At 52.7% G+C, this 24,821-nt stretch overlaps 1 protein-coding gene across 1 annotated transcript in view; it reads right to left on the bottom strand.

The window, feature by feature from the left end:
* Nucleotides 1–24,821, bottom strand: part of AHRR (aryl hydrocarbon receptor repressor) — a 79,384-nt gene that overhangs the window by 22,748 nt on the left and 31,815 nt on the right. Inside the window, 1 exon segment of the mRNA XM_047770226.1 lies at nucleotides 24,144–24,250. Coding sequence (XP_047626182.1) covers nucleotides 24,144–24,250 — 107 coding nt within the window.

The following is a 24,821-nucleotide window of genomic DNA, read 5'->3' as shown; positions in this document are numbered from 1 at the left end:
TGTAGGTTGCAGACGAGGCTCGGATCCCGCATTGCTGTGGCTCTGGCTTAGGCTGGTGGCTACGGCTCCAATTAGATCCCTGGCCTGGGAATCTCCATGTGCCGTGGGAGCGGCCCAAGAAATGACCCAAAAAAAAAGAATCCAGTAAGATGGCAAGATATAAAATTAAATATACATATTCAGCAACTTTACATATTGGAAAATGACTGCATTAGAGGCATCGCAGTGGGAAAAAAACCTCTATTTACAAACACGTCCAAGAAGACTCAGTACTTAAAAAACTGCACAAGAAACGTGCAAGATCGACATGAACATGAAAACCTCTCAAGAGACACAAAGTTATACTGAAAAATGGAAAGACCTCCTCTGGTGTCCAGCTGGATGACTCTGTCACAGCCCCGCCCTCCCTCCTGACTGGTGTGTCAACAGGGCGGGACATTGTCCATGTCAAGCTTTTTTTTTTTTTGCTATTTCTTGGGCCGCTCCCGCAGCATATGAAGGTTCCCAGGCTAGGGGTCAAATCGGAGCTGTAGCCACCAGCCTATGCCAGAGCCACAGCAACGCGGGATCCGAGCCGCGTCTGCAACCTACACGACAGCTCACGGCAACGCCGGGTCCTTAACCCACTGGGCAAGGGCAGGGACCGAACCCGCAACATCATGGTTCCTCGTCGGATTCATTAACCACTGCGCCACGACAGGGACTCCTCAAGCTTTTTTTGGCTGCACTCTAGGCCTGTGGAAGTTCCCAGGCCAGGGATCGAACCCCAGCCTCTGCGGTGACTACACCAGATCCTTAACCTGCTGTGCCACCAGGAAGCGCCTACAGCAAACTCCTTTACTGGACTGCAGTTGACTTACAATATTGTGCTCGTTTCAGGTGTACAGCAAACTGATTCAGTGCATAAATATGTATACATATATATATTCTGGGTTTTTGTGGGGGGTTTTGTCTTTTTGCCATTTCTTGGGCCGCTCCCACGGCATATGGAGGTTCCCAGGCCAGGGGTCTAATCAGAGCTGTAGCCGCTGGCCTATGCCAGAGCCACAGCAACGTAGGATCTGAGCCGCGTCTGCAACCTACACCACAGCTCACGGCAACACCGGGTCCTTAACCCACTGGGCAAGGCCAGGGATCGACCCCACAACGTCATGGTTCCTAGTCAGATTCGTTAACCATTGAGCCACGACAGAAACTCCTATATATATGTATATATTCTGAATAAGACTCTTTTTCAGATTCTTTCCCACCATAGCTCATTACAAGATATTGAACACAGTTCCCTGTTTGTACAGTAAATCCTCGTGCTTGTCCGTCTTTATAGAGTGGTGTGTACATCAAACTCTATGGAGCTCGCAAGTGGAGACTAAATATGGACAGCAAATGTGTGCTAACTGTTACAGAAACTGAAAAGGAAAGCTCGGAAGATGATACCATCAAGCTTCCGCGACTAAAGCAGGTGGGTGCTGGCGCCTGAATTGACGCGTGTCCGTGACCGGCACGGGGTCCAGAGTAAATGAAGCCCAGTTGGAGACCTGGACAGAGACGGGCTTCTCAGGAAGCGGTTCTTGTTGAGGTCCTGTTCCTATCGCCTCTTTGTTCCGCTGGCTGGGCGATCACCCGCAGCTGCTCTCCTCCTCCGGCTGAGCTGCCACGTTGCCAGCTCTTTCCTGAGGGCACCACCTCTTCCAGAAGCCCCCAGCCTCCTGCCTTCCCAACGCAGGTGCCCTCCGTGCGCCACACCCCATTCAGGGAGGTGCCGCCTAGCGTCACAGGTGGAGCTGGCTGAACCCCTCACTCATGCTGTCCGCCAGGGAGGTTCCTCGCCGCCCCCCCCCGAGCTCGCCACCTGCCCCCCCTTTCTGTGCCCCTGCTCCGGGCACCTGCGGCCTCGGCGGCTGTGCGGCTGGGCTTCCAGAAGATGCGTAGTCTTTTTTTGTGTTCTACCTACTTTTTTCAGTTAATTCTGTGGCAGGTGTGCTGCCTTCTTCGAGTTAGGACATCACATGTGTTCCTGTCACTGGGCATCCGGGACGTGGAGACGTGGAGCTGCCAACCAGCGTCCAAGCAGACGGGGCCGTGGGACACGGCACCACACATGGGTCCAGAGGGAACGAAGGGGCGCAGCCTCAGCCAGGACCTTGCTCTGCACAAAGCCACGCTCACCGCATTAAAAGCAAAACTCAGAAAAGAAGCGTCACAGCACTCACAAAAACATAAACGCTCCACAAAGATCCCATCCAAGAGGGAAGAGGGAAGACAGACGTTAAGGCAGCCTACAGCGTACCTGAGACTCTGGGTGTTCACAGGCGGTTGGGATACACTGCTGCATTGATGCAAAACTGAAATTCCCCAGGATAATCCCTGAGTGGCCTCATCCCCAGATGACTCGGGAAGGAGGCGCCATCCAACTTTTCGCCTTATCTCGAGGTCTGGATGACTTCCTGACATGCAGGCAAACACCAGCGTGGTGACTTCACAATAGGATTTAGGCTTCTGCTGAGTTTTCTGAGCAAGAAGTCCAAGCCCCAGGCGGCCCCCCAGCTGCACCTCTGCCTTGAGTGGTCTGGCACCAGAAAGTGACTCTATCTGCTCACAAAGCCCATTTCTGCCACCCCCAAGCCCCCATGAATGGACACCCACGTCCACGGGATCGTCTCCAGAACCAAGAGACGGTGTCATTTGTCACCGTAGCTCCTGTGTGGCTCCCGGGAGGAGTGTCTGGCCCACCGTTCTCACGCCTTTGAGCAGTGGATGGGAAGTCCAGGGTCCGCGCCTGCCTGGACCTGATCCTAGAGGGCTAGTCGGGAGTTTGGGAACACACCCAAACCTGCCCAGCGCCTCTGCTCTCAGACACCCGTATGTCCAGACCCGTGAAGCACTGGCCATTTCTTCACCACATCATTTAGCAAAACCCCGAATTTTCCTACGCGATGACCCGCAGGAAGAAGCAGAAAGGAAGCAGCTCTTTTCCTCCCGGTGTTTGACTCACTCTCTGGGACACGGAGACCCGGAGGAAGGTGTGTAGAGCCCTGTCTGGGCGTCCCTCCCAGATGCACCGACCTGGGCGCGTCAGGATGGCACCGTGCTCCGCTCCGCGCCACGGCAGACGCTTCGCCGAAAGACACGAGCCCTCCACATCCACCTCCGCCAGCCTGTGACGAGGCTGGGCCCCCGAGGCTCGGACTGTGTGCCCTCAATACCAACCCAACCGAGACGCTGCATTTGTGACGCCAGTGTCTCTCAAATTGTGGCTAAATGTATGTCACAGAAAACGCAGCATTTTCACCATTTCCGGTGCACAGGTCGGCGGCCTTACGCACAGTCCCACTGTGTGCAACCACCACCACCGTCATCTCTGGGCCTTTCTCCTCGTCCCAAACCGACACTGTGCCCCCATTAAACCCTGCCCCCAGCCCTCCCCCACCCTGTCTCGGGAATCCGCCGCCTCTGCAGGGATCACTCAGGACCGTCTTACTCACTGAGCACAACGCCCTCGGGCTCTCCCGACTTGTGGAACGCCAGAGTGTCCTTCCTCTTCAAGCCTGACGAATAGTCCATCGCACGCACGGACCACACGTTGCTCCTCCATCGTCCCTGGATGGGCGCTTGGGCTGCTTCCAGCCCCTGGCTCCCAAGGACCCGGCTGCTGTGGTCAGAGCGCACTTTCTGGAAGGTGTCTGAGGAAGGGGTGGGAACTCACCCCAGCAGCCTCCTCCTCTGCAGTCCCGGCACCGCAAAGGACGCCGCCCCCAGAGCTGGAGACCTAAACAGGAGGGTGGCACCGTGCCCGCAGCCTGGCACCCGCTGGCCCTCTGCACTGGCTTCAAGGGAGGCAGGAAACCTGGAGCCCCCATGCAGCCAGGATTTGCTGGGGACATGTGCCTGCCCCCTCCCCACCCTGGGCCCCGCGGGGTCTGGCGGCCGAGGCCCCGGGGCAGCCAGGGTGCGCTGGGCTGTGCCTTGAGCAATCCACACAGCGTCTCCCGTTTCAGAGGCCGCGTGGACTCACGATGACCCACTAATAACCGTCCAAAGACCAAAGAAACGCTCAGGGTTTGAGTACGTAAAAGGCCGTCTCACAAAAGATTTTACGAGATTAGTCACAACCAAAACCAACCTTAATTTTAAGTCAAAAGGCAGAAATTTTAAAAAGAAAAAAGACCATAAAATGCTGTTTGCCGAGTCATATGGATTCAATATCAGATTGACATTCCGGTCCAGAACCATCGCGCCAAATTCTTTTTCACATGTGGGACCATCTTTCAAATATGCATCGCAAACGTTCATTTGTTTTCTCCTTCTCTCTTTTTAATCCTGCAAGAGTTTTGTATTTTTTTAAATGTGGTACATGGAAAATGAGATCACTTTTCCAAGTGGAAAAAAGCATTTGGCCCCAAGCTGAAGGCTGACTTTTACGGGGAGAAACCACCACCTCCACGTTCAACTGCAGAGGCCGTCACGGAAGGCGCACCTGCCACTGCAGGGAGACAGCCAGCGCCCCCGACCCGCTCTGCCCCCAGATGCCGCCCCAGCCCCTCGGCCCGGATCGAGGCAAGCGGGTGGGAAAGCGGGACTTCCTCAGGCCGTCACGGAAGGCGCACCTGCCACTGCAGGGAGACAGCCAGCGCCCCCGACCCGCTCTGCCCCCAGACGCCGCCCCAGCCCCTCGGCCCGGATCGAGGCAAGCGGGTGGGAAAGCGGGACTTCCTCTGGAAAACCCTTGCGTATCCTGATCTCTTCCAGCCCACACAGAAAAAACAGCCAGCAAGGACTTCAAAGATTGCCTGTCAAGGTCACGGCAGAGGAAAAAGAAGAGGGAAAAAGGAACAATTCCAGCAGGCCCCTCGCAACGCCCCTCCCTGGAATGAGGGGAAGCTGGGAGCCATGCCCTCCCCTGAGAGCCGTTGCCACGGCTACGGAGCAACAACCCAAGGCCAGGGCCGCCAGTCACGCGAGCGAGGGGCACCAGGCGTGTCTGTGGCGCCCGGCCTTGCTGGAGCCAGATCACTCGCTGGGCCTCGCCGTGGGGCCTGCTGCGTGCGAGGCGCTCGGGCTGGGGAGCAGATCGCTGGCTGTTTATAGATCCCACAAACAGTAAACTCAGCCTTGGGTTCTTGCCACAGTGCAGCTCCGGCACTTGAAAGAAGTTCTTGAAAGATGCTATCGGCTGACGGGGGCAGGACCACAAGGGCAGAGGCAGGTGCGACCCCGGCCCCTGCTCCCACCATCCCATCCGCTGCCCTGGGCCCCTCAGGGCCTTTCTCTCCAGGCGAGCAACTTGACTGTGGCACAGACACCGGGGCAGTGAGGTGCCTGGGCCTTCCTGGCCTTGCCGTGGCCAGAAGAGGTGGAGCCCAGACCCAGAGGTGGCCCCAGGCGCACTGCAGACCTGCCTCTTCCCGCCCTGGGGGGACGCGGCTACCTCGAAAGCACCTCGGCCAAGCACTGCCTTTTCAGCTGCGCGACCTTGGACAAGCTAGTTTCCTCTCCGGGCTTCCACTGCCTCATCTGGTCCACTTTCAGCAGATCAAAAAGTTATAACAGCGAATCGGGGGAGATTTAGACTTAGAAGACGCCGCGTGCTCAGCGTGGCCCAGGGCGGATCTCTGCCTCAGTGGGGTCCTTCTCCGGGGGCTGGCCTGGGCCTCACCCCTGCCGGGGACCCTCCCTGGGACTGTGAGCCAAGCCAGGCAGGCCTGGGACACACACGTCCGAGCCCTGGATGGCCCAGGGCAGAGCAGGCCCTGAGAGAACTGAGCGGCTAACAGTGAGGCGAGTCCAGGGCAGCCCAGCTCAGTGGCCGGTGATGGGCAGGGGAGCATGTGGAGGGCTGGGGCTTCCCAGTGAAGAGCCCTATGGTCTGAACACCACAGAGAGGCCAGGCGGCCGGGCCCTGGACACCTGAACTGCCTTCTGGGGGCCAGGAGCTGTGGGCCTTGGACCCACAGGCCGGCGGTGGGACAGGCGGAGGCACAACCTCGGGGGCCGTGGCAGGACGCAGCTGGGGGTGTGGCACAAGCAGGGGACACTGGCCTTGGGCCTCCGGGGCATAGTGTTGGGCTGGGGGCTGTGAGCCAGCAGGAAGGAGGCGGGGCAGGTTGCAGACTGCGCTTCCCGGGCTGAGTCCACCCAGGAGCCAGCCCCGTGAACCTTCTTACGCTTTTATTTATGTCCGTCGAACCCAGAAAGAAAAGCCACATCAAAGGAGTTTGTGAGCAACAGGTTCAGCAGTCACGACAGAAGGTAACAAAACGCAACTTCTCGGAGCAGAAAGACCAAAGCGAGAGGAGGAAACACCAGGCCAGGAGATGGAGCCACCCTGCCACAGCCTCTGTGGCGGTCCCAGGAGCAAGTGGATGCAGGTACGGGGACATCAAGGAGCTCTCCCAAGGATCCAGGCAGCAGTGGGGGAGCCTGGGGCTGCCAGCCTTACCAAGGCACCTGCCCTGGGTTCCCCAACTCCATCCTTCAAGCTGGGGACCGAGGTGGTTGTGCAATGCCCACCCCCAACCCGGTCGCTTATGGCTAACCTGGGGCAGGGGTGGGGGCCCAGCTGGCAGCCAGAGGGGGATCCTTCACACTTGCGCTGATGGGGGTGGCAGGGTGGGGGACAGACCCTAACGCCAGGGCAGGACCCCCTGTTGGGGTCTCAGTCGTGTCCCACAGCCCCTCCCACCTGTGGGCCCTGCTCTGCCCTCCTCACTGCACCCAGCAACTCCTGAGTTTTGGTGGTGAGTTTTCCAGGGTTTCCTGTCTGTTTCTGGGGCCCCGTGGGCTCCAACTGTGCGCCCAGGACCAAGTGGAGGAAACCACAGCATGGAGCCCCCCCCCCCCACGCCCAGGGGCTGGGGCCGACGTCTCCTGCGATGGCCCAACCAGGAGGAAGGGGGTGTCTAGGGCTTTCTTAAGAAGGTGAGAAAATCTCCATGTTGCAGTTTTCGGCGGGTCACGTGCACTTCCTGGGAACTTCCCGGGAATTGTGCTGGCTTTTCCAGAAACCACGCCAGCACGCTGGCATGGGCCGACGCTGTCTGATGAATGACTGCGTGGCTCTTGGGCTCGCAGACACGCAAGGCGCTCTCACAGCTGTTTCCACGAGGCCTGTGGGGGCCACTGGGCCAGGGAGCTGGAGCCGGAGCCAGAGCTGGAGTGGGCAGCCGGCCGCTGAGTCACCTTCCCAGGCCGAGGCTGGCAGCAGGAACTGGCGAAACCCCTGCCCTGAGGATTGTTATCACTTCAACCTGAGGGTCCTGCTCCAGCCTCAACCCAGAAACGGAACACAAACGAGTCTTTGCCCGCCTCCCGTCCCCTGCCACCCCGGCTGTTCCTAACTTCGCTTGGCATCCGGCAAGGTTTATGCAGTTAAACAGAGGCACACAGCTTCTTGTCGGCACCGGGCAAGCCAGCACAGGCTCTGGTCTCCTCCCCAAAGTCAGCCCACATTATCCTAACAGGAGGAGTAACCTCCCCCTCGAAAGGCTTTAGGGGCTCCAGGGAGCCCAAGGCCATCTGGATCAGGGTGAGGAGATGCTGGGGGCTGAAGCCTGGGGTGGGGGGCTGCGGTCTGGGTTGGTGGCCTGGGGGAGCAGAGAACTGGTAGAAGAAATCCCTTTTTGAAGGCAGGGGCAGACACCAGAAGCGAGAGAGGCTACAACCCTACTGTCTCCGAAACAGAGACCACACCGAAAATCTGTACGAAGTGAAAAGGCAGAGAATTATGACTCAGATAAGGGAGAAAATTTAAAAACCCTGAAAACCAGCTAAGTGATCTGAAGATTACCAGCCTCCATGAAAAAGACCTTAGACTGATGAGAGCAAAGATGAGTCAGGATCTTGGAAACAGGAGTTCCCATTGAGGCAGAGTGGAAACAAATCTGAATAGTATCCATGAGGACACAGATTTGATCTCAGGCCTCACTCAGTGGGTTAAGGATCCGGCATGGCCTTGAGCTGCGGTGTAGGTTTCAGACACAGCTTGGATCTGCTGTTTCTGTGGCAGCTACAGCTCTGATTCGACCCCTAGCCTGGGAACTTCCATATTCCACAGGTGTGGCCCTGGGGGGGGGGGGGAAGATCTTGGAAATAAACTGGAAGCAAAGATTGATAAACTGCTAGAAACACTGAGAAAAGAAATAGAAGACCTAAAGATTAAGCAAGCAGAGATGCAAAATACAATGACTGAAATAAAAAATTCAGAGAAAAAGGATTGAAAAGAAATGAAGACATTCCCAGAGAACTCTGGAACAACGTTAAATGCAACAACATCCATGTTATAGGGATGCCAGCGGCATAAGAGAGAGAGAAAGGGCCAGAGAAAATATTTGAAGAGATAATACCCAAAACTTTCCTAACATGGGAAAGGAATCACTCACTCAACTCCAGGAAGCACAATGAGTACCACATAAAATAAACCCAAGGAAGACCACCCCGAGACACATATTAATCAAACTGACCAAAATTAAAGACAAAGAGAAAAGATTGAAAGCAGCTAGGGAAAAGAAACAAATATCAAGGGAATCCTGATAAGGTTATCAGCTGATTTTTCACCAGAAACTCTGCAGGCCAGAAGGGAGTGTCATGATATACTTAACATGATGAAAGGAAAAAACCTCCAACCAAGATTACTCGACCCAGGAAGGCTCTCATTCGATTTGAAGGTGAAAGCAAAAGCTTTACAAACAAACAAAAGCTAAGAGAACTCAGCACCACTAAACCAGCTTTACAACAAATACTAAAGGAACTTATCCAGGTGGGAAAGAAAAGACCACAACTAGAGACAAAAATATTACAAGTGACAAGGTTCACTGGTAAAGGCAAACAGACAATAAAGGTAGGAAATCACTCATACACACACACACACTCCAAAAAAAAAAAAAAAAAAGAAGTCATAAGAAGAGGAGAATAGAAATGCAGGCTACTGGAGATGCATTTGCAATTAAGAGACCAAAAACCTAAAACGATCTTGTATATACATAGACTCCTATATCAAAACTTCACGGTAACTGCAAACCAAAAATCTACAATAGATAAACACACAAATAAGAAAAAGCAATCAAACACAACACTAAAGACAGTCATCAAACCACAAGAGAAGAGGGGAAGAAAAAAAGAGCAACAAAAACAACTTCAAAACAATTAATAAAATGGCAATAAGAAGATACATATCAATAATTACCTTAAGTGTAAATGGACTAAATGCCTCAACCAAAAGACAGAGACTGGCTGAATGGGTACAAAAACAAGACCCATATATGTATATATGCTGTCTTCAAGAGACCCACTTCAGTTTTAGGGACACATACAAATTGAAAGTGAGAGGGTAGAAGAAAATATTCCATGCAAATGGGAATCGAAAGAAAGTCCTGGAGTAGCAATATTCATATCAGACAAAATGGACCTTAAAATAAAGAATATTATAAGAGACAAAGAAGGAAATTACATAATGATCAAAGGATCAATCCAAGAAGATACAACAATTGTAAATATATATATGCCCCCAACATAGGATCACCTCAATATATAAGGCAACTGCTAACAACTTAAAAGGAGAAATTGACAATAACACAATAATAATGGAGAATTCCACTTACACCAATGGACAGATCGTCCAAACTGAAAATCAACAGGACCCACAGGCCTTAAATGATGCATTAGACAAGATGATTTAAGAGATATTTATAGGGAGTTCCCGTCGTGGCGCAGTGGTTAACGAACCGACGAGGAACCATGAGGTTGCGGGTTCGATCCCTGCCCTTGCTCAGTGGGTTAGGGATCCAGCATTGCCGTGAGCTGTGGTGTAGGTTGCAGATGCGGCTCAGATCCCGCGTTGCTGTGGCTCTGGCATGGGCCGGCGGCTACAGCTCCGATTCGACCCCTAGCCTGGGAACCAACCTCCACATGCCGTGGGAGCAGCCCAAGAAATGGCAAGAAGACAAAAAAAAAAAAAAAGAGAGAGAGAGAGATTTATAGAACATTCCATCTAAAAGTAGCAGAATCCACATTCTTCTCAGTTGCACATGGAACATTCTCTAGGACAGGTCACATTCTGGGCCACAAATCAAGCTTTGGTAAATTAAAAAAAAATTAAATCGTATCAAGCATCTTTTCTGACCACAATGGCATATGACTGGAAATCAACAACAACAATGAAAAAAACTACAAAAAACACAAACAAGTGGAGACCAAACCACCAATGGATCATTGAAGAAATCAAAGAGGAAATGAAAAAATACCTAGAAGCAAATGACCACAAAGACACACAATCCAAAATCTATGGGATGCAGCAAAATCAGTTCTAAGAGGAAAGTTTATAGCAATACAAGCCTACTTCAGGAAACAAGAAAAATATCCAATTAACAATCTAACTTTACACCTAAAGCAACTAGAGAAAGAAGGACAGACAAAAACCAAAGTTAGCAGAAGGAAAGAAATCATAAAGATCAGAGCAGAAATAAATGAAAAAGAAGAAAATTGTAGAAAAGATCAATGAAACTAAAAGCTGGTTCTTTGGGATTGTCAACAAAATTGATAAACCCTTAGCCAGATTCATCAAGAAAAAAAAAGAGAGGACTCAAATCAATAAAATTAGAAATGAAAAAGGAGAAGTTACAACAGACATCACAGAAATACAAAGGATCATAAGAGACTGCTACAAGCAACTACATGCCAATAAAACATAACTTAAAAGAAATGGACAAATTCTTAGAAAAGTACAATCTTCCAAGACAAGACTAAGATGAAATAGAAAAGACGAACGGACCAATCACAAGTACTGAAATTGAAACTATGATTTAAAGAACTTCCAACAAGAGCTCCCACTGTGGCTCAGTGGTAATGAACACAACTAGTATCCATTTGGACACGAGTTTGATCCCTGGCCTCCCTCAGTGGGTTAAGGATCCAGTGTTGCCTTGAACCTATGGTATAGGTCGCAGATATGGCTTGGATCCCATGTTACTGTTGTTGTGGCGTAGGTCAACAGCTGCAGCTCTGTTTCAACCCCTAGCCTGGGACGCTCCATATGCCATGGGTGGGGCCCTAAAAAGACCCCCCCCCAAAAAACAAACAAAAAAAAAAAACGAAAAACAAAAACACTTCCAACAAACAAAAGTCCAGGACCAGATGGCTTCAAAGGCAAATTCTATCAAAAATTTAGAGAAGAGTTAACACCCCTATCCTCCAAAAAACTGCAGAGGAAGGAACACTCCCAAACTCATTTTATGAGGCCACCATCACCCAGATACCAAAACCAGACAAAGATACCACAAAAAAAGAAAACTACAGGCCAATTTCACTGATGAACATAGATGCATAAATCCTCAACAAAATAGAAGGATTGTACACCATGATCAGGGGGGATTTATCTCAGGGATGCAAGGACTTTTCAATGTCCACATATCAATCAGAGTGTTACACCACATTACCAAACCAAAGAATGAAAACCATATGATTCTCTCAATAGATGCAGAAAAAGCTCTTGACAAAATCCAACACCCATTTCTGATAAAAACCCCCTGGAAAGTGGGCATAGAGAGAACCTACTTCAACATAATAAAGGCCGTATATGACACACCCACAGCTGACATCACTCTCAATGGAAAAAAGCTGAAAGAATTCCCGTTGAGATCAGGAACAAGACAAGGGTGTCTGCTCTCACCACTACTATTCAACATAGTTTTGGAAGTTCTAGCCACAGAAATCAGGTAAGAAAAATAAATACAAGGAATCCAAATTGGAAAGGAAGAAGTAAAACTATTGCTGTTTGCAGATGACATGATACCAGACCTAGAAAACCCTAAGGACACCACCAGAAAACTAGTAGAGCTCATCAATGAATTTGGTGAAGTTGCAGGATACAAAATTAATACACAGAAATCAACTACTTTTCAATATAATAACAATGAATGATCAGAAAGAGAAATTAGGGAAACAATCCCATTTGCCATAGCATCAAAAAGAATAAAATATCTAAGAATAAACCTACCTAAAGAGACAAAAGACCTATACTCTGAAAACTAAAGATACTGATGAAAAAAATCAAAGGTGACACAAACGGATGGAAAGATACACCATGCTCTTGGACTGGAAGAATCAATATTGTCAAAACGACTGTACTACCCAAGGCAATCTACAGATTCAATGCAATCCCTATCAAATTACCAAGAGCATTTTTCACAGAATTGGAACAAAATATTTTAAAGTTTGCTTGGAAGCACAAAAAAACCGGAGTATCCAAAGCCATCCTGAGAGGGAAAAATGGAGCTGGAGGAATCAGGCTCCCTGACTCAGACTATACTACAAAGCCACAGTCATCAAAACAATATGGTACTGGCACAAAAACAGAAATATAGATCAGTGGAACAGCATAGAAAGCCCAGAATTAAACCCATGAGCCTACTGTCAACTAATCTATGACAAAGGAGGCAAGACTATACAACGGGGAAGAGACAGTCCCTTCAATAAGTGGTGCTGGGAAAATTGGACAGGTACATGTAAAAGAATGAAATTAGAACACTCCCTAACACCATACACAAAAATAAACTCAAAATGGATAAAAGACCTAAATATAAGACCAGATACTATAAAACTCTTAGAGGAAAACATAGGACAAACAACCACAGCAATATCTTCTCGGATCCACCTCCTAGGGTAATGACAATAAAACCAAAAATAAACAGATGGGACCTAATTAAACTTAAAAGTTTTTGCAGAGCAAAGGAAACCCTAAACAAAACGAAGAAACAACCCACAGAATGGGAGAAAATATTTGCAAATGAAGCAGCTGACATCCAAAATATATAAACATCTCTGAAGCTCAAAAACAAAAAAAACAACCCTATCAAAAAATGGGCAGAAGATCTAAATAGGCAATTCGCCAAAGAAGACATACAGATGGCCAAAAAATACATGAAAAGATGTTCAACATCACTCATTATTAAAGAAATGCAAATCAAAACCACTATGAGGGACCACCTTACACCAGTCAGAATGGCCACCATCAAAAAGTCTACAAACAATAAATGCTGGAGAGGGTGTGGAGAAAAGGGAATTCTCTTATATACACTGTTGGTGGGAATGTAAATTGGTGCAACCGCCATGTAAAACAGTATGGAGATTCCTCAGAAAACTAAAAATAGAATTACCATTTGATCCAGCACTCCCACTCCTGGGCATCTATCCAGAGAAAACCATGACTCGAAAAGATACATATCCTCCAATGTTCACTGTAGCACTATATACAACAGCCAAGACATGGAAGCAACCTAAATGTCCATCGACAGAGGAGTGGATAAAGAAGATGTGGCACATATACACAATGGAATGTTACTCAGCCATGAAAAGGAAAGAAATAACAGCATTTGCAGTAACATGGAAGGACCTAGAAATTATCATGCGAAGTGAAGTTAGACAGTGAGACACATGTCATACTCTGTCACTTACATGCAGAATCTTAAAAAAGGACACAATGAACTTATTTGAAGAACAGAAACTGACTCACAGACTTTGAAAAAGTTATGGTACCAAAGGAGACAGGTTGGGGGTTGGGGGATGGGCTGGGGGTTTGGGATGGATATGCTGTAAAATTAGGTTGTGATGTTTGGACAACTGTAGATATAATAAAATTCATTTTTAAGAAGGTATCACTAATAAGGAAATAACGAAATCTTTTTTTATGCTCTGCTGCAGCTCCTCCCCCTGCTGCCCAGGACAGTCTGCCCAGTGGGACGCCAGGGCAAGAGTGCAGGGCCAGCAGGCGAAACCCACGCAGCTGAGCTGTGCCTCAGGGCACTCAGCCCTCCCCTCTCGTGCAAACCCCAGGTCAAGGCCTTTCTACGGGGGAACCCTCACCCAGGAGGCAGGCCCACGGGCCCAGCCCTTCCCCTTGGACCCTACCACCTGTCCCCAGCACACAGCTCGTCAGGAACAAAACACACAGGGGCTGGGGGACAGTCTGGGAGTGCCAGCATATGGGCAGCACAGAACAGAGGCCAAGGATGAGACAAGCAAGAACTGAAATAAGCACATTTAAGGAGACAAGAAAACAGATGAGCAAAATGAAACAGGAACAAGAAATGGTACCAGCAAATCAAGTGGAACTATTCATTAGGGATGAAAATGCAGGAAAGGAAAGAACACAGCTGTAGGAGCCCGTCCTGAAGGCAGCAGAGGGGGAAGCAGGCGGAACCGAAGAGGAGCTCAGCAGACAGGAGCCCTGCCTGCAGGATCTGGGGAGCGGCAGCGCCGGTGGCAGAAGCAGTGCCGGGGAGGCACGGCGAGTGACCCAAGGATGGAAGAACGTCCAGACTGAAGAGGAAGGACCTCAGATGGAAGGAACTCAGAACGGCAAGTGAGCAAACCATGACGAAAGACACATCATGGTGAAATTCCAGGATTTCAAGGCCAAAGACGCTCTCAAAAGCTCAAGAGGGAGCCAGAGCGGAGCCGCGCTGAGAAGGAGCATTGACCCCACGGTGGCACAGGTGCTACGAACAGCTGTATTCTTGGAGGTTGGAGGAAAAACTTTCTCAAGCAGGCGGTGAGACCCGAAATGAAGCACTTGGGGAGGCCTCAAGACAGAAGCAAGGAGGGTGGCCCCACATCCTGATCAACGTCAGGGGAGCTCGAAAGACAAGATCTGTGCCCTCGAGGGCTCAGCTTCTGGGCAAAGTCACGCCGCCTGCGTGGGGGACCCGGGGGCGAGCAGGTGCAGGTCTGGTGCCGAGACACCAGCCCAGCCGAGTCTGGGAGGTCAAAGAGAAAGCCGCTTGGAATAGGCCTGTTCAAAGGCGGGCCTGGGGGAGCCGCAGCAGAAGCAAAGCTCCACCAGCGTGGGAAGCCCGTCTGTGAATGCGGAACCCCACAGAAGAAAAAGAAACCAAGGAAGGGATAGGAAATGCAAACTACAAAACAGGAGGCAGAAATTCGCCCCCAAACAAGAGTAATTACAAGAAGAATAACTAGGCTACACTCGCCAAGCAAAGGGGATCCGCCAACATTGCATGAAGGGACCCTGACCGAGAGAAAGCAGCCAGAGGTGACCGGTGAGGAGACAGGCGGCTGCGAGGAGCCCCGGAGCTGGGGCAGCCTGCGCGTCGGACAGGGACGCTCTGGCGGGACAAGGGGTGGAGTCCGACGTGCAGGCGGGGTGCCGGGCCGCACCCCAGCCCCGCCACAGCAGCTGAGCCCGGTTTCCCGGCTTTCAGGCGTCGGCTGTCAGTTGCCCCTGGCAGAGGCTCCCTGTGGCTTGGGGCCTGAGCTGTGTCCCTGGCGTCCGTGTGCCCCTGGCCCCCTCAGTCTGGCAGGTGGTGCTTGAAGAACTCCTCGCGGCCCCCGTGCCTGGCGCCTGGACCCCCGCACTGGCCCCGACCGTCGCCGAAGCGCCCCTTCTGGTCTCCAGGCCCAGATGCCCATGTCCCGGCGTGGACTCTCAGAAGCTGCACCTGCCCTTCGCCCGCCGAGCACTCAGCATCCTGGAGCTCCGCCTCTGCAGGTCCCTGGGTCCCCAGCTCCCAACTTCAGCCCTCGTCTTCACTTCCTCTGCAGAAGTCCGGACGCGTCTGAGTTTTGCTGTCCTGCTTTTAACTTTTGAGCTCTTTTAAAAATCTCTGAACGACGCCTTTCACAGCCACCCGTTTCCATCGTGCCTAGGGTCCGAGCAGCCTGATGCGGTGTGGTCTGTCTGTCTGTCTCCTGCAGGCTGCCCCTCCTCTGGGATCCTGCGTTTTGCTCCATCTGAGAGCGGCCAAGGCCCGGCCACAGCCAGCCGAGCAGCGTCGGGGCCCCTTGCCCCCCAGGGGAGCTCAGCCCGCAGCCCCACTGGTCTCACCTGCACAGCCCCCTCTCCATGTAAAGTAACACATTCACGGGCTCCCAGGACTAGGACGGAAATCGGGTTATTCTGCTTTCCACACAAGCCCAAATGACCGCAAATCAGAGCTAGAATGTGAGAGTCACACTCAAGGGAAAAGACAAGAAACAGATGTCAGCTCTGAGCTGACACAAGCCCTTATCAGGAGAGGCCACGGTGACCACCTCCATGAAACAAAGTAAGCCCTCTGAGATGAAAACAAGAAAGAGTAAAGGTCGCAGAAGAGAAACAGACACCATAAAAAAAGAACCGAAAAATCAAATACACGAAGTGAAAATTTCACTGCAGAATGGAGGTGACGAGGAGGAATTAGGAAAGTGGAAAATACTGGGGAGAGTGAAGAAAGCCTCAAGGACCTGTGGACAACATGAAGAGGCCCAGCCCCGTGTCACTGGACCCAACCCCATGTCAGTGGGTCCAACCCCCATGTCAGTGGCCCCGACCCTGTGTCAGTGGGTCCAACCCCATGTCACTGGACCCAACCCCGTGTCAGTGGACCCAGCCACGTGTCAGTGGGTCCAACCCCGTGTCAGCGGGTCTAGCCCCGTGTCACTGGACTCAGCCCCATGTCTGTCAGTGGACCCAACCCTGCGTCAGTGGGGCTTCCGAGATGGAAGAGAAAAGACTGGGGTAATAAAACATATTTGAAGAGTATTGCTGAAAACTTTCCAAATTTGATGAATGTCATAAACTCCTAGGTTCAAAAAGCTCAGTGAACCCCAAACAGAACAATCTAGTAAACCCACACCCAGATGTGTCGTAATTAAGCATCAAAATCCAGGAGATATACTGAAATGGAACACTAATAACCACTACTGAAAGCAAAAAGAAGGCAGAAAGTATGAAAGAGGGAAATAAAAAATAGTCAAATTATGAAATTATGAAATCAAGTAATATCTTTTTTTTTTTTGCTTTTCAGGGCTGTACCCATGGTATATGGAGGTTCCCAGGCTAGGGGTATAATCAGAGCTGCAGCTGCTGGCCTACACCACAGCCACAGCAACACCGCATCCAAGGGGCCTCTGCAACCTACACCACAGCTCACAGCAATGCCAGATCCTTAACCCACCGAGTGAGGCCAGGGATCAAACCTTTGTCTTCATGGATGCTAGTCAGATTCATTAACCGCTGAGCCATGGTGGGAACTCCTGAAATCCACTAATATCAATCACGATCCTGATATAAACGGTCTAAACACACCAATGGGAAAACTCACACTGTCAGACTGGACTTCAAAAGCAAAAACAGGGAAGTTCCCGCCGTGGCTCAGTGGTTAACGACTCCGACTAGGAACCATGAGGTTGCGGGTTCGATCCCTGGCCTTGCTCAGTGGGCTAAGGGTCTGTTGCCGTGAGCTGTGGTGTAAGCCGGTGGCTATAGCTCCAATTAGACCCCTAGCCTGGGAACCTCCATATGCCGAGGGAGCGGCTCAAGACAAGGCAAAAAGACAAAAACAGAAAAAAGAAAAGATGGAGCAAGATACACCAAGCAAACAGTATCTAAAAGAAAATGGAGTGGTGGCTGAACTAGCATCAGACAAAGCCGATCACCAGGTGTAAAGAGGCATTTTATCTAACAGTTGTGATAGAAGGGTCTGTTCACAAAGAAAACGTGTAACAGAACACCGAAATACACGGAGCAAAACCCGACAGACCTTCCAGGAGAAGTGGGAAAACGCCCAATTATACCAGAAAACCTCTTTCAGGCTAAGGCTAGACAGAAAATCTACGAGGATATGAAAGCACCGACATGATCTCCAGCTCGGCGGGACTGATGTTTCCAGAACGCCTCACCCAAGGTCCCCAGTCTGGCCGGTCCCACGTGGCAGAAGGGCGGGGGCTCTCGGGGTCTTTCGTGGGGCCCCACTCTCATCACCACTCACCTCCCAAAGCCCCCCCAAAACACCATCACAGGGGTCAGGCTTCCAATCTCGTGTGGACTTGAACTATATTAATTTTGGGGGTACAAGGGTTCAGTTCCTAGCAACCATTAATGAAGCCAATAACTGCGTCTCTGAAAGCAAACAAACAAAAAACCATGATAAAACGAACAAACCTCTAGCCCAAATGACTGTGAAAAAATAAGAGACGACACAAATTACCAATGGAATGAAAAAAGAGACACGGCTACAAACCCCACAGACATGAAGAGGGCAACACGGCAAAACCAGGAGCAACTTCGTGGCCATAAAAGCACTAATGTAGATAAAACGGATGAACTCCTTGAAAGACACAAACTACTACCATTCACCCTAGAATAGACAACCTGCGCAATCCTTTGCCAGTCGAAGAAACTGAATTCCTAGCTGAATCTTCTAACAAAGAAAACTCCCAGACCAGCTGTTTGCACTGCCGAGGTCTAACAAGCATCTTGGGAGGCAATAACACCAATTCTACACAGTCTTTCAGCAAATGGGAAAGAGGGGACACTCTCACCTGCTTTTACGAAGCCTCCTTTCTCATGACATCACAACCAGACAAAGACATTGTAGGAAAACCACAAAAATACCCTCGTGAACATAAACACAAAAATCCCCACAAAATGCCACCAAACTTAACCAGCTGCGGTTGGTTAAGCACCTGAGCGGCTTGGTCGGCACCTGCAAATCAGCGTATTTGATTCCCATTTCCCAACAGTCCCGATGTTATCAGACTCAGGAGAAAAACCACGATCATCTCAACAGATGCAGAAAAGGCATCTGACAAAGCAATATCCATGCATGATAAGAACTCTTTGAAAACAAGGAAGAGAGAGAAAATTCTTAATCTGATAGAAAGTATCCACAAAAGCAAAGCGAGCACAAGACTGAAGGTTCCGCCCTGCGATCAGGAAAAGGTCACCGCCTCTGTCCCACGTTGGGCTGGAAGTCCTGGCAGAGCCTGAGGCTGGGAAACAAACACGTAATTCCAAAAGGTCGATAAAACGTCTCCGTTCTCAGTAAAGACGACAATTTACGTAAAATTCCCACGGAACGCACAAGAAGGCTCCAAGAATGACTGATGAACTCGACAGGGTCACAAACACAAAGTCAGCCTCGAAAAATAAGTTGTACTGGGGTACGCTGGTCATGAAAACTGAAATTAAACAACCGCTCCACTTAAAGTAGTGATACAAACAGAAAACACAGGTATAAATCTAACTACACACAGGCTCTCTACATGGAAAGCTGCAAAATGCTGTGGAAAGTAATAAAAGACCTAAATTAACGGGAGACGCTGTGTTTGTGAACCGGGGCAGCAGGGCTGTCAGGTGTCAGCCCTCCCCAACGCGACCGGCTGCTTTAACACAGTCCTGGTCAAAATCCCAGCAGGAATTCCTATGAATATCAACGAGCTGGTTCTAAAATTTATGAGAAAGACAGAGAAACCAGAACAGCCAAAACAACTCTGAAAAAGAACAACAAAAAGATGAAAGGTGTGCTGTCTGCTGTCAGGACTTCCTGTAAAGCCGTCGCAGTGAGGACAGTGAGCTGCTTACTCGCAAAGTCAGACACACAGTCAGGGGACTGGGACAGAGAGTCAAGAAACAGACCCGAAAATATGGCCAACTGATTTTTTACGAAAGGAGTAAAGGCAGCACGATCGCCTTCGAATAATGGTTCTGAAACAACAGGGATTCGTAGGCAAAAAATCAAATCTTGACCTGTGCCTCCCAGTTTACGTCAAAGTTAACAAAAAAATGGATCACAGCCCTGAATGCAACACCCAAAACTGAGTGTAAGAGTTGGAAACATCGGACTCAAACGGGAAAGAAGAATTTTTGTAAACTTGGGGTAGGTAAGGAGTTCTCAGCCGGACACCAAAGTCACGCTGGTTTTAAAATGAGTAGACTGGATTTGGTCGAAGCTACACACTTTCACCCTGCAAGGCCCCGTCGAGAGAGTGAACGGGCCAGCCAGGCTGGGAGCAGAGACTGCAGGTCCTTCTTACCGTGGAGACAGGTGGAGCCTCGTATGAGCGCTAAACACAACAGCGAGAAAGCAAATGACCCATGTTCTTCCAAGGGACAGAGGCCCGAACACCGTTTACAAAGAAGCTCTGTGGACGGCAGAGGAACGCGTAAAACGATGCTCGGCCTCATTAGTCCTGAGGAAATGCAAATTCAAACCGCAGTGAGGTTCAGGCTGCCTGTATTAAAACAGCCGTGCAACACTGTGCAAACGGGGGGGGGGGGGGGCAGGCTGGCGGATTCTTACAAAGTTGAACACACACCTGTGTACCAGTCAAACAGAAGGAGAACCTATGTCCAGAGACCTCTGTGTGAGCGTTTATCACAGCTTATTCGCAGACAGCACATCCCAGAGACAACCCCGGGGGCCTCAGCAGTTGGGTGGGCCCACGGGGTGAGACACGTCTGCCCCGACGGGATGGACACTCGTGGTGGCGGATGCGGCAGCAGAGCCCTGGGTGGCAGGAGGACTGCAAAGGGCCAGCAGAGAGGGATGCCAAGGCGCGCCACCCTGACGGGGATGGAGTCGGCACAAGTAGTCATACAGGTCCCGTAAAGGACCACAGTTAAAGAGGGAAACTTAGGGGACATGGGGGACCACTACAGGTTACCGACTGCTCAAGAAAGCCATCAGAACCAGGCAGGCTGCCTGACTAGTGAAAGTGTGAGAACCGCCTCAGGTCCTTGGGTGGGGGTGGGATGAGGCCTGCATTCAGGTTCAGGCCAAGGGCAGGAGTTTGAGGACCACCCTTGTGCCGATTTGAATATACACCTTGCCGGAGACCAAGGAGGCGCTGCTTCTCCCAGAAAGGAAGAGGCGGTCTCTTCCGACCCCCACTCCCCTGGGAGGATAAAACTTTAGCCCACCGGATCCTTGATCCTCGGGGCAGACCTGCCCGCTTGCATCTCCCACAAGCGTCCTAGCCTAATAAATCTCTTCTTGCCTATCACTTTATTTCTCGCTGAATTCCTTCTGCAGGGAGACTTGAAGAACTTGAACCTCGGTGAGTCCAGACACAGGGTGAGTGATTCTAATTTAAAATCACGGGTTCAAGGCGCAGTCTGGGTTTAGGCTGGCTTCGAGTCCCGGCACGTGGGCTCAAGGCGCAGTCTGGGTTCTGGTTAGGTTCAGGCTGTTAGTGCTGTCAGCTTCAACCGCACTGCTGAAAACGCGACCCACACGTGTACACCCAAAACCGCACGTTAGAAACGTCCTGCACAACCCCGGACACCTGAGCTCCTGCCAGCGCCAAGGGGTCAGCGTGGTCCCCAGACTGACCTGAGCTCCCGGCTCTGCAGGCACGTTGTGAGGTCTGCACTAAACTCAACGGCCGCGCAGCCCAGCTTGGATGGGGGGTGAACCCCAGGGCCCTGGTCTGACCGCAGCCCCATACACACCCACGCCTCCTCCCAGCGCCCACGCCAAGCACCTCTGCAGGCGGCCAGGCTTCCCTGACGAAGAGATGTGGGTCCAGCCCCAGCGGGGACGCTGGACAAGCCCCGAGCGGCTCCACCTCTTGGCTTCCTCAACCTCAAGTCACAGACCTTAGACCACAGCCCCTCTCAAGTTGAACCAGCTCTAAACCGTCTATGAATTGATGACAGCTTATCTTTAAGCGACTGAAGATTGGAAATAAAAGCTGGAATGCTCTTGTTATTCTTGCTTGATTTGCTTATTTTGCTCTGTTTGGGAACATTTTTAAGCTTCAAAAATAGCCTTTAATCCTAAAGTTTGAGAATCACTGCTCCGGCCACACCGTGGAGGGCCGCTGCCCACAACCCATCTGATTCCGATCCTAGCGAACTTCCAGGAATGTCCTGTGGCCGCAGAGACCACCGACCACGGAGGCGGCAGCGTCAAGGACTGCGGGACCTCACTGTCCAACACGGAGCAGGGGGGTGGGCGCCGGGGCAGCCACGAGGCCTGGGGAGAAGGGCAGGGACCCCGGCCCCTGGCCCCGACCTGCCTCTCAGAAAGCCCCCCCCCACGCCCCCGCAGGGAGCTCCCCAAGCATCCATGGCCAGGCCCAGGATGTGCTGCCTCCCCTCCCCCTCAGCCCCCAGGGAGCCCCCGAGACCCTGGGTCAGGCCTGGTCATCACCGCCTGGACTTCAGCCCCAGCCAGGACCTGCCATCCACGTCCTAAGGCCTCAGGGACGAGCTGACTGTCCCAGCTTCCCGGCACAGCCAAAAGCAGAAAGGCCTGGGCTTCTCTGTGGAGGCAGCACAGCCTCGCGAGCCACGGCTCTACAGCCCCGGAGAAGCTGGGGGAGTGTGGCCTCGAGCAGGGCTGGGGACAGAAGTGGGGACTGTGCCCCGAGCTCTGACTGGGACCCGCGAGTGTGCACAGGCTTCTGTATTTATAGCTCAGAACAAAAGTTTAAAAAAGATTTTCTGGTTAAGAAGTTATTTTAATTTTGAACATGAATAAGAAAAAGAGCAGTGCCAGTTCTCCTTTGCCAAGAATAAAATTCAAACCGGCACGTTCTCCAGCCGCTCGCTTACTGGCATCGACAGAAAAAGGCAGTTTCAAAGGAGAAATAACAGTATTTAAGACTTACTTCCTAAAAATCTGATAAATAACGAATTTGGAAATATTCCCTCTACCGAAAGCATGACATTTCCAAACGTCTGGCGCTGCTGGGCCCACATTCTGCTCCAGACGGGGGTCCAAGGTGGGGAGCCTCAGGCCCCCGCACGGAAGGCACTCTTCGGACCCCAACAAACGCGCTGCCTACAAGGACGGCCCTTGCACGCCCCCATCTCTTTAGGAAGGAAACGGTCTATAGCTCCAGGTCCTCAGCACGCATCCTGGCCCCTCAGCTGGGGCCCTGGAGCCAGCGGGAACCAGTGGTGGGGGGGGGTTCGCAGCCGGGCAGCCGGGGGGGCCGAGGGTCACGGCTGAGCAGATGCAGAGGCAGAGACTGGACAGCGTGTCCGCACGGTGAGAAGGTGCAGCGTGAAGTGGGGACCTGATCCAGGATGAAGGGGCCCGTGAAGCCATGGGCAGAACAGGGGCCCGAGGTCTGGAGGGGCCGCTGGGCCAAGCCGGCCACTGCTCCCGGCCACTGGGCCCTGCCACCCCGTCCTCCAACCTCTCCTCTGTCAGCACCTGACATGTCTAATGAAAACACTGGCAGTGACGCGGGGGAGGCTGCCAACCTCTGAGCGTCTGAGAGGGGACAGAGTCGCCACTCGCGGGCTCCCCTTCCTCACTCAGGGGAGGCCAGGGCCCGGGAGCCTCCCTCCTCCCCTCCACGGCGGGCAGCAAGGGCTCGAGCAGTGAAGGTTTCCAGGCCCGGGGTGACCACCACCCCCGCCGGTGGCACAGCCGAACATCTAGGAGCAGCCGCGTGGGGGAAGAAACACAGGCAGCAGAGGGCAGCGGTATGCAGCTGAGAGGAGGGCTGGAGGGTCTGCTCAGCACGGCGCAGGGATCAGGGGTGACATGGCAGCGGTGGGCCCCTGAGGCCGCTGCCCAGGTCAGCCACAGGTCTCCATGGGAGGCGCCGAGAGAACGTGTCCCTGAGAGAGACACTGGCCAGGTGGGCAGGGGACAGAGCAGGAGGTGACCTGTGGGACCCCTAGTGCTGGTGGGGCGGGGGCTCCGCAGGCCGGGCAGTCTGGGGGCGCAGGCGGCTCTCACTGGGCTGATGGGCTCCCACTGGCGTAAGTGGCACCGACACTCAGCCCCTGCCCTCCTTCTCCCAACCCCACCGATGCACCGGCTGTGGACGAGGTGCCGGGGGCATGAGGATACTACTGGCTTCACTGGAGGACAGAACAACCCACCACACAGGGCTGAGAACCAGGGGAGCAACTCCAGACCAGGGGACCCTGGGGCCCAGCCTCTCCCTCGATGGCTCGGGAAACACGGCTTTGGGGCCACCCCCGCTGCTGGGGATGGGGCAGCCTGCAGGCCCTCCCTCCGCCCCCGCACCCCCTGCACCCTCCTAGCCCCGCCTACGACAGACAGGGCCTGGGTCTCTGGTGGCACAACCACCCCCTCGCTCTGTGAAACTGAGACTTGGTCCAGCCCAGAAAGCTCCAGCCTTTCCTCTGTTTGAGAAACTGACCCCGGCTTCCCCCAGCCCGTGCGCGGGTCAGGAAAAGCACCCAGAACCCCGGGTTAGGGTTGGGGGGTCCGTCTCAGCTGCGAGGGCCCATGGCCGGGGACGTGCCGTGTGTCGCATCCGTACCCGGCCTGTGGCCCCGGTTTATGGCCTCCAGCCCTGCCTGAGCTTCACGTCCAGGCGGCTGTAAACAGTGGCAGGAGGTGGGGGCGCACCCGAGACCTGGCGCGGTCGGAAGGTGGGGGGCTCACCTCCAGCAGCAGCCTCCCCTCCAGCACCGCGGACCCTCTGTGCGGACCTCTGTCTCCCGCCGAGGGGGCACCTGCCGCCGGCTGCCGCGGGCACCGCTCCTGCAGGGCTGTGGGAGGAGAGCACCGTTAACGACCATGGTCCTCGCACTTCCCCAACCCTCCCCCCAGGTCTCTGCTGCCACCTCTGCAGGCCTGAGGTCTCCGCACCTCCGGCTGCCCCGGGCCTGCCAGGGCGGCGGCCGGAACAGCCGGGTGGCAGCTGGGTGACACTCGGGGCCTCAGCCCCAGGGCCCCATCCCCATTCTGCTCCCCGGAAACGGCTCTCTGCCTCCCCTCTTGCCACCCCCTTTCCACGGCCCCTCACTTCAGGGACCCTCCGGGGCCCCCAAATCTCCTCTCGCAAGACCCAAGCACGGGCAGGTTCCCCATCTGGACCTCCTTGATCTGGGTACCAACTGCCCCAGGGCCCTGCCTGACCTCTGCCCCCGCTCCTGGAGCCCCAGCCCCTGTGCCCAGTGCTCCCTCCAGGCCCCAGCTGGGCCTCATCTCCGCTGGGGTGAAGCACTCTGACCTGCCACCGTGCACGGCAGACACAGATGTCACCCGCATCCCATATCCCAGCTCCCCGCACCCAGGGGACTCCCAACTCCACACTCGGCGTCCCTGGCCCTCGGAGAT

This window comes from Phacochoerus africanus, chromosome 1 (assembly GCF_016906955.1).
Source record: "Phacochoerus africanus isolate WHEZ1 chromosome 1, ROS_Pafr_v1, whole genome shotgun sequence".
Lineage (NCBI taxonomy): Eukaryota > Metazoa > Chordata > Mammalia > Artiodactyla > Suidae > Phacochoerus > Phacochoerus africanus.
The sequence above is the reverse complement of the archived record's forward strand: the minus strand, read 5'-3'. Positions and strand labels throughout refer to the sequence as shown.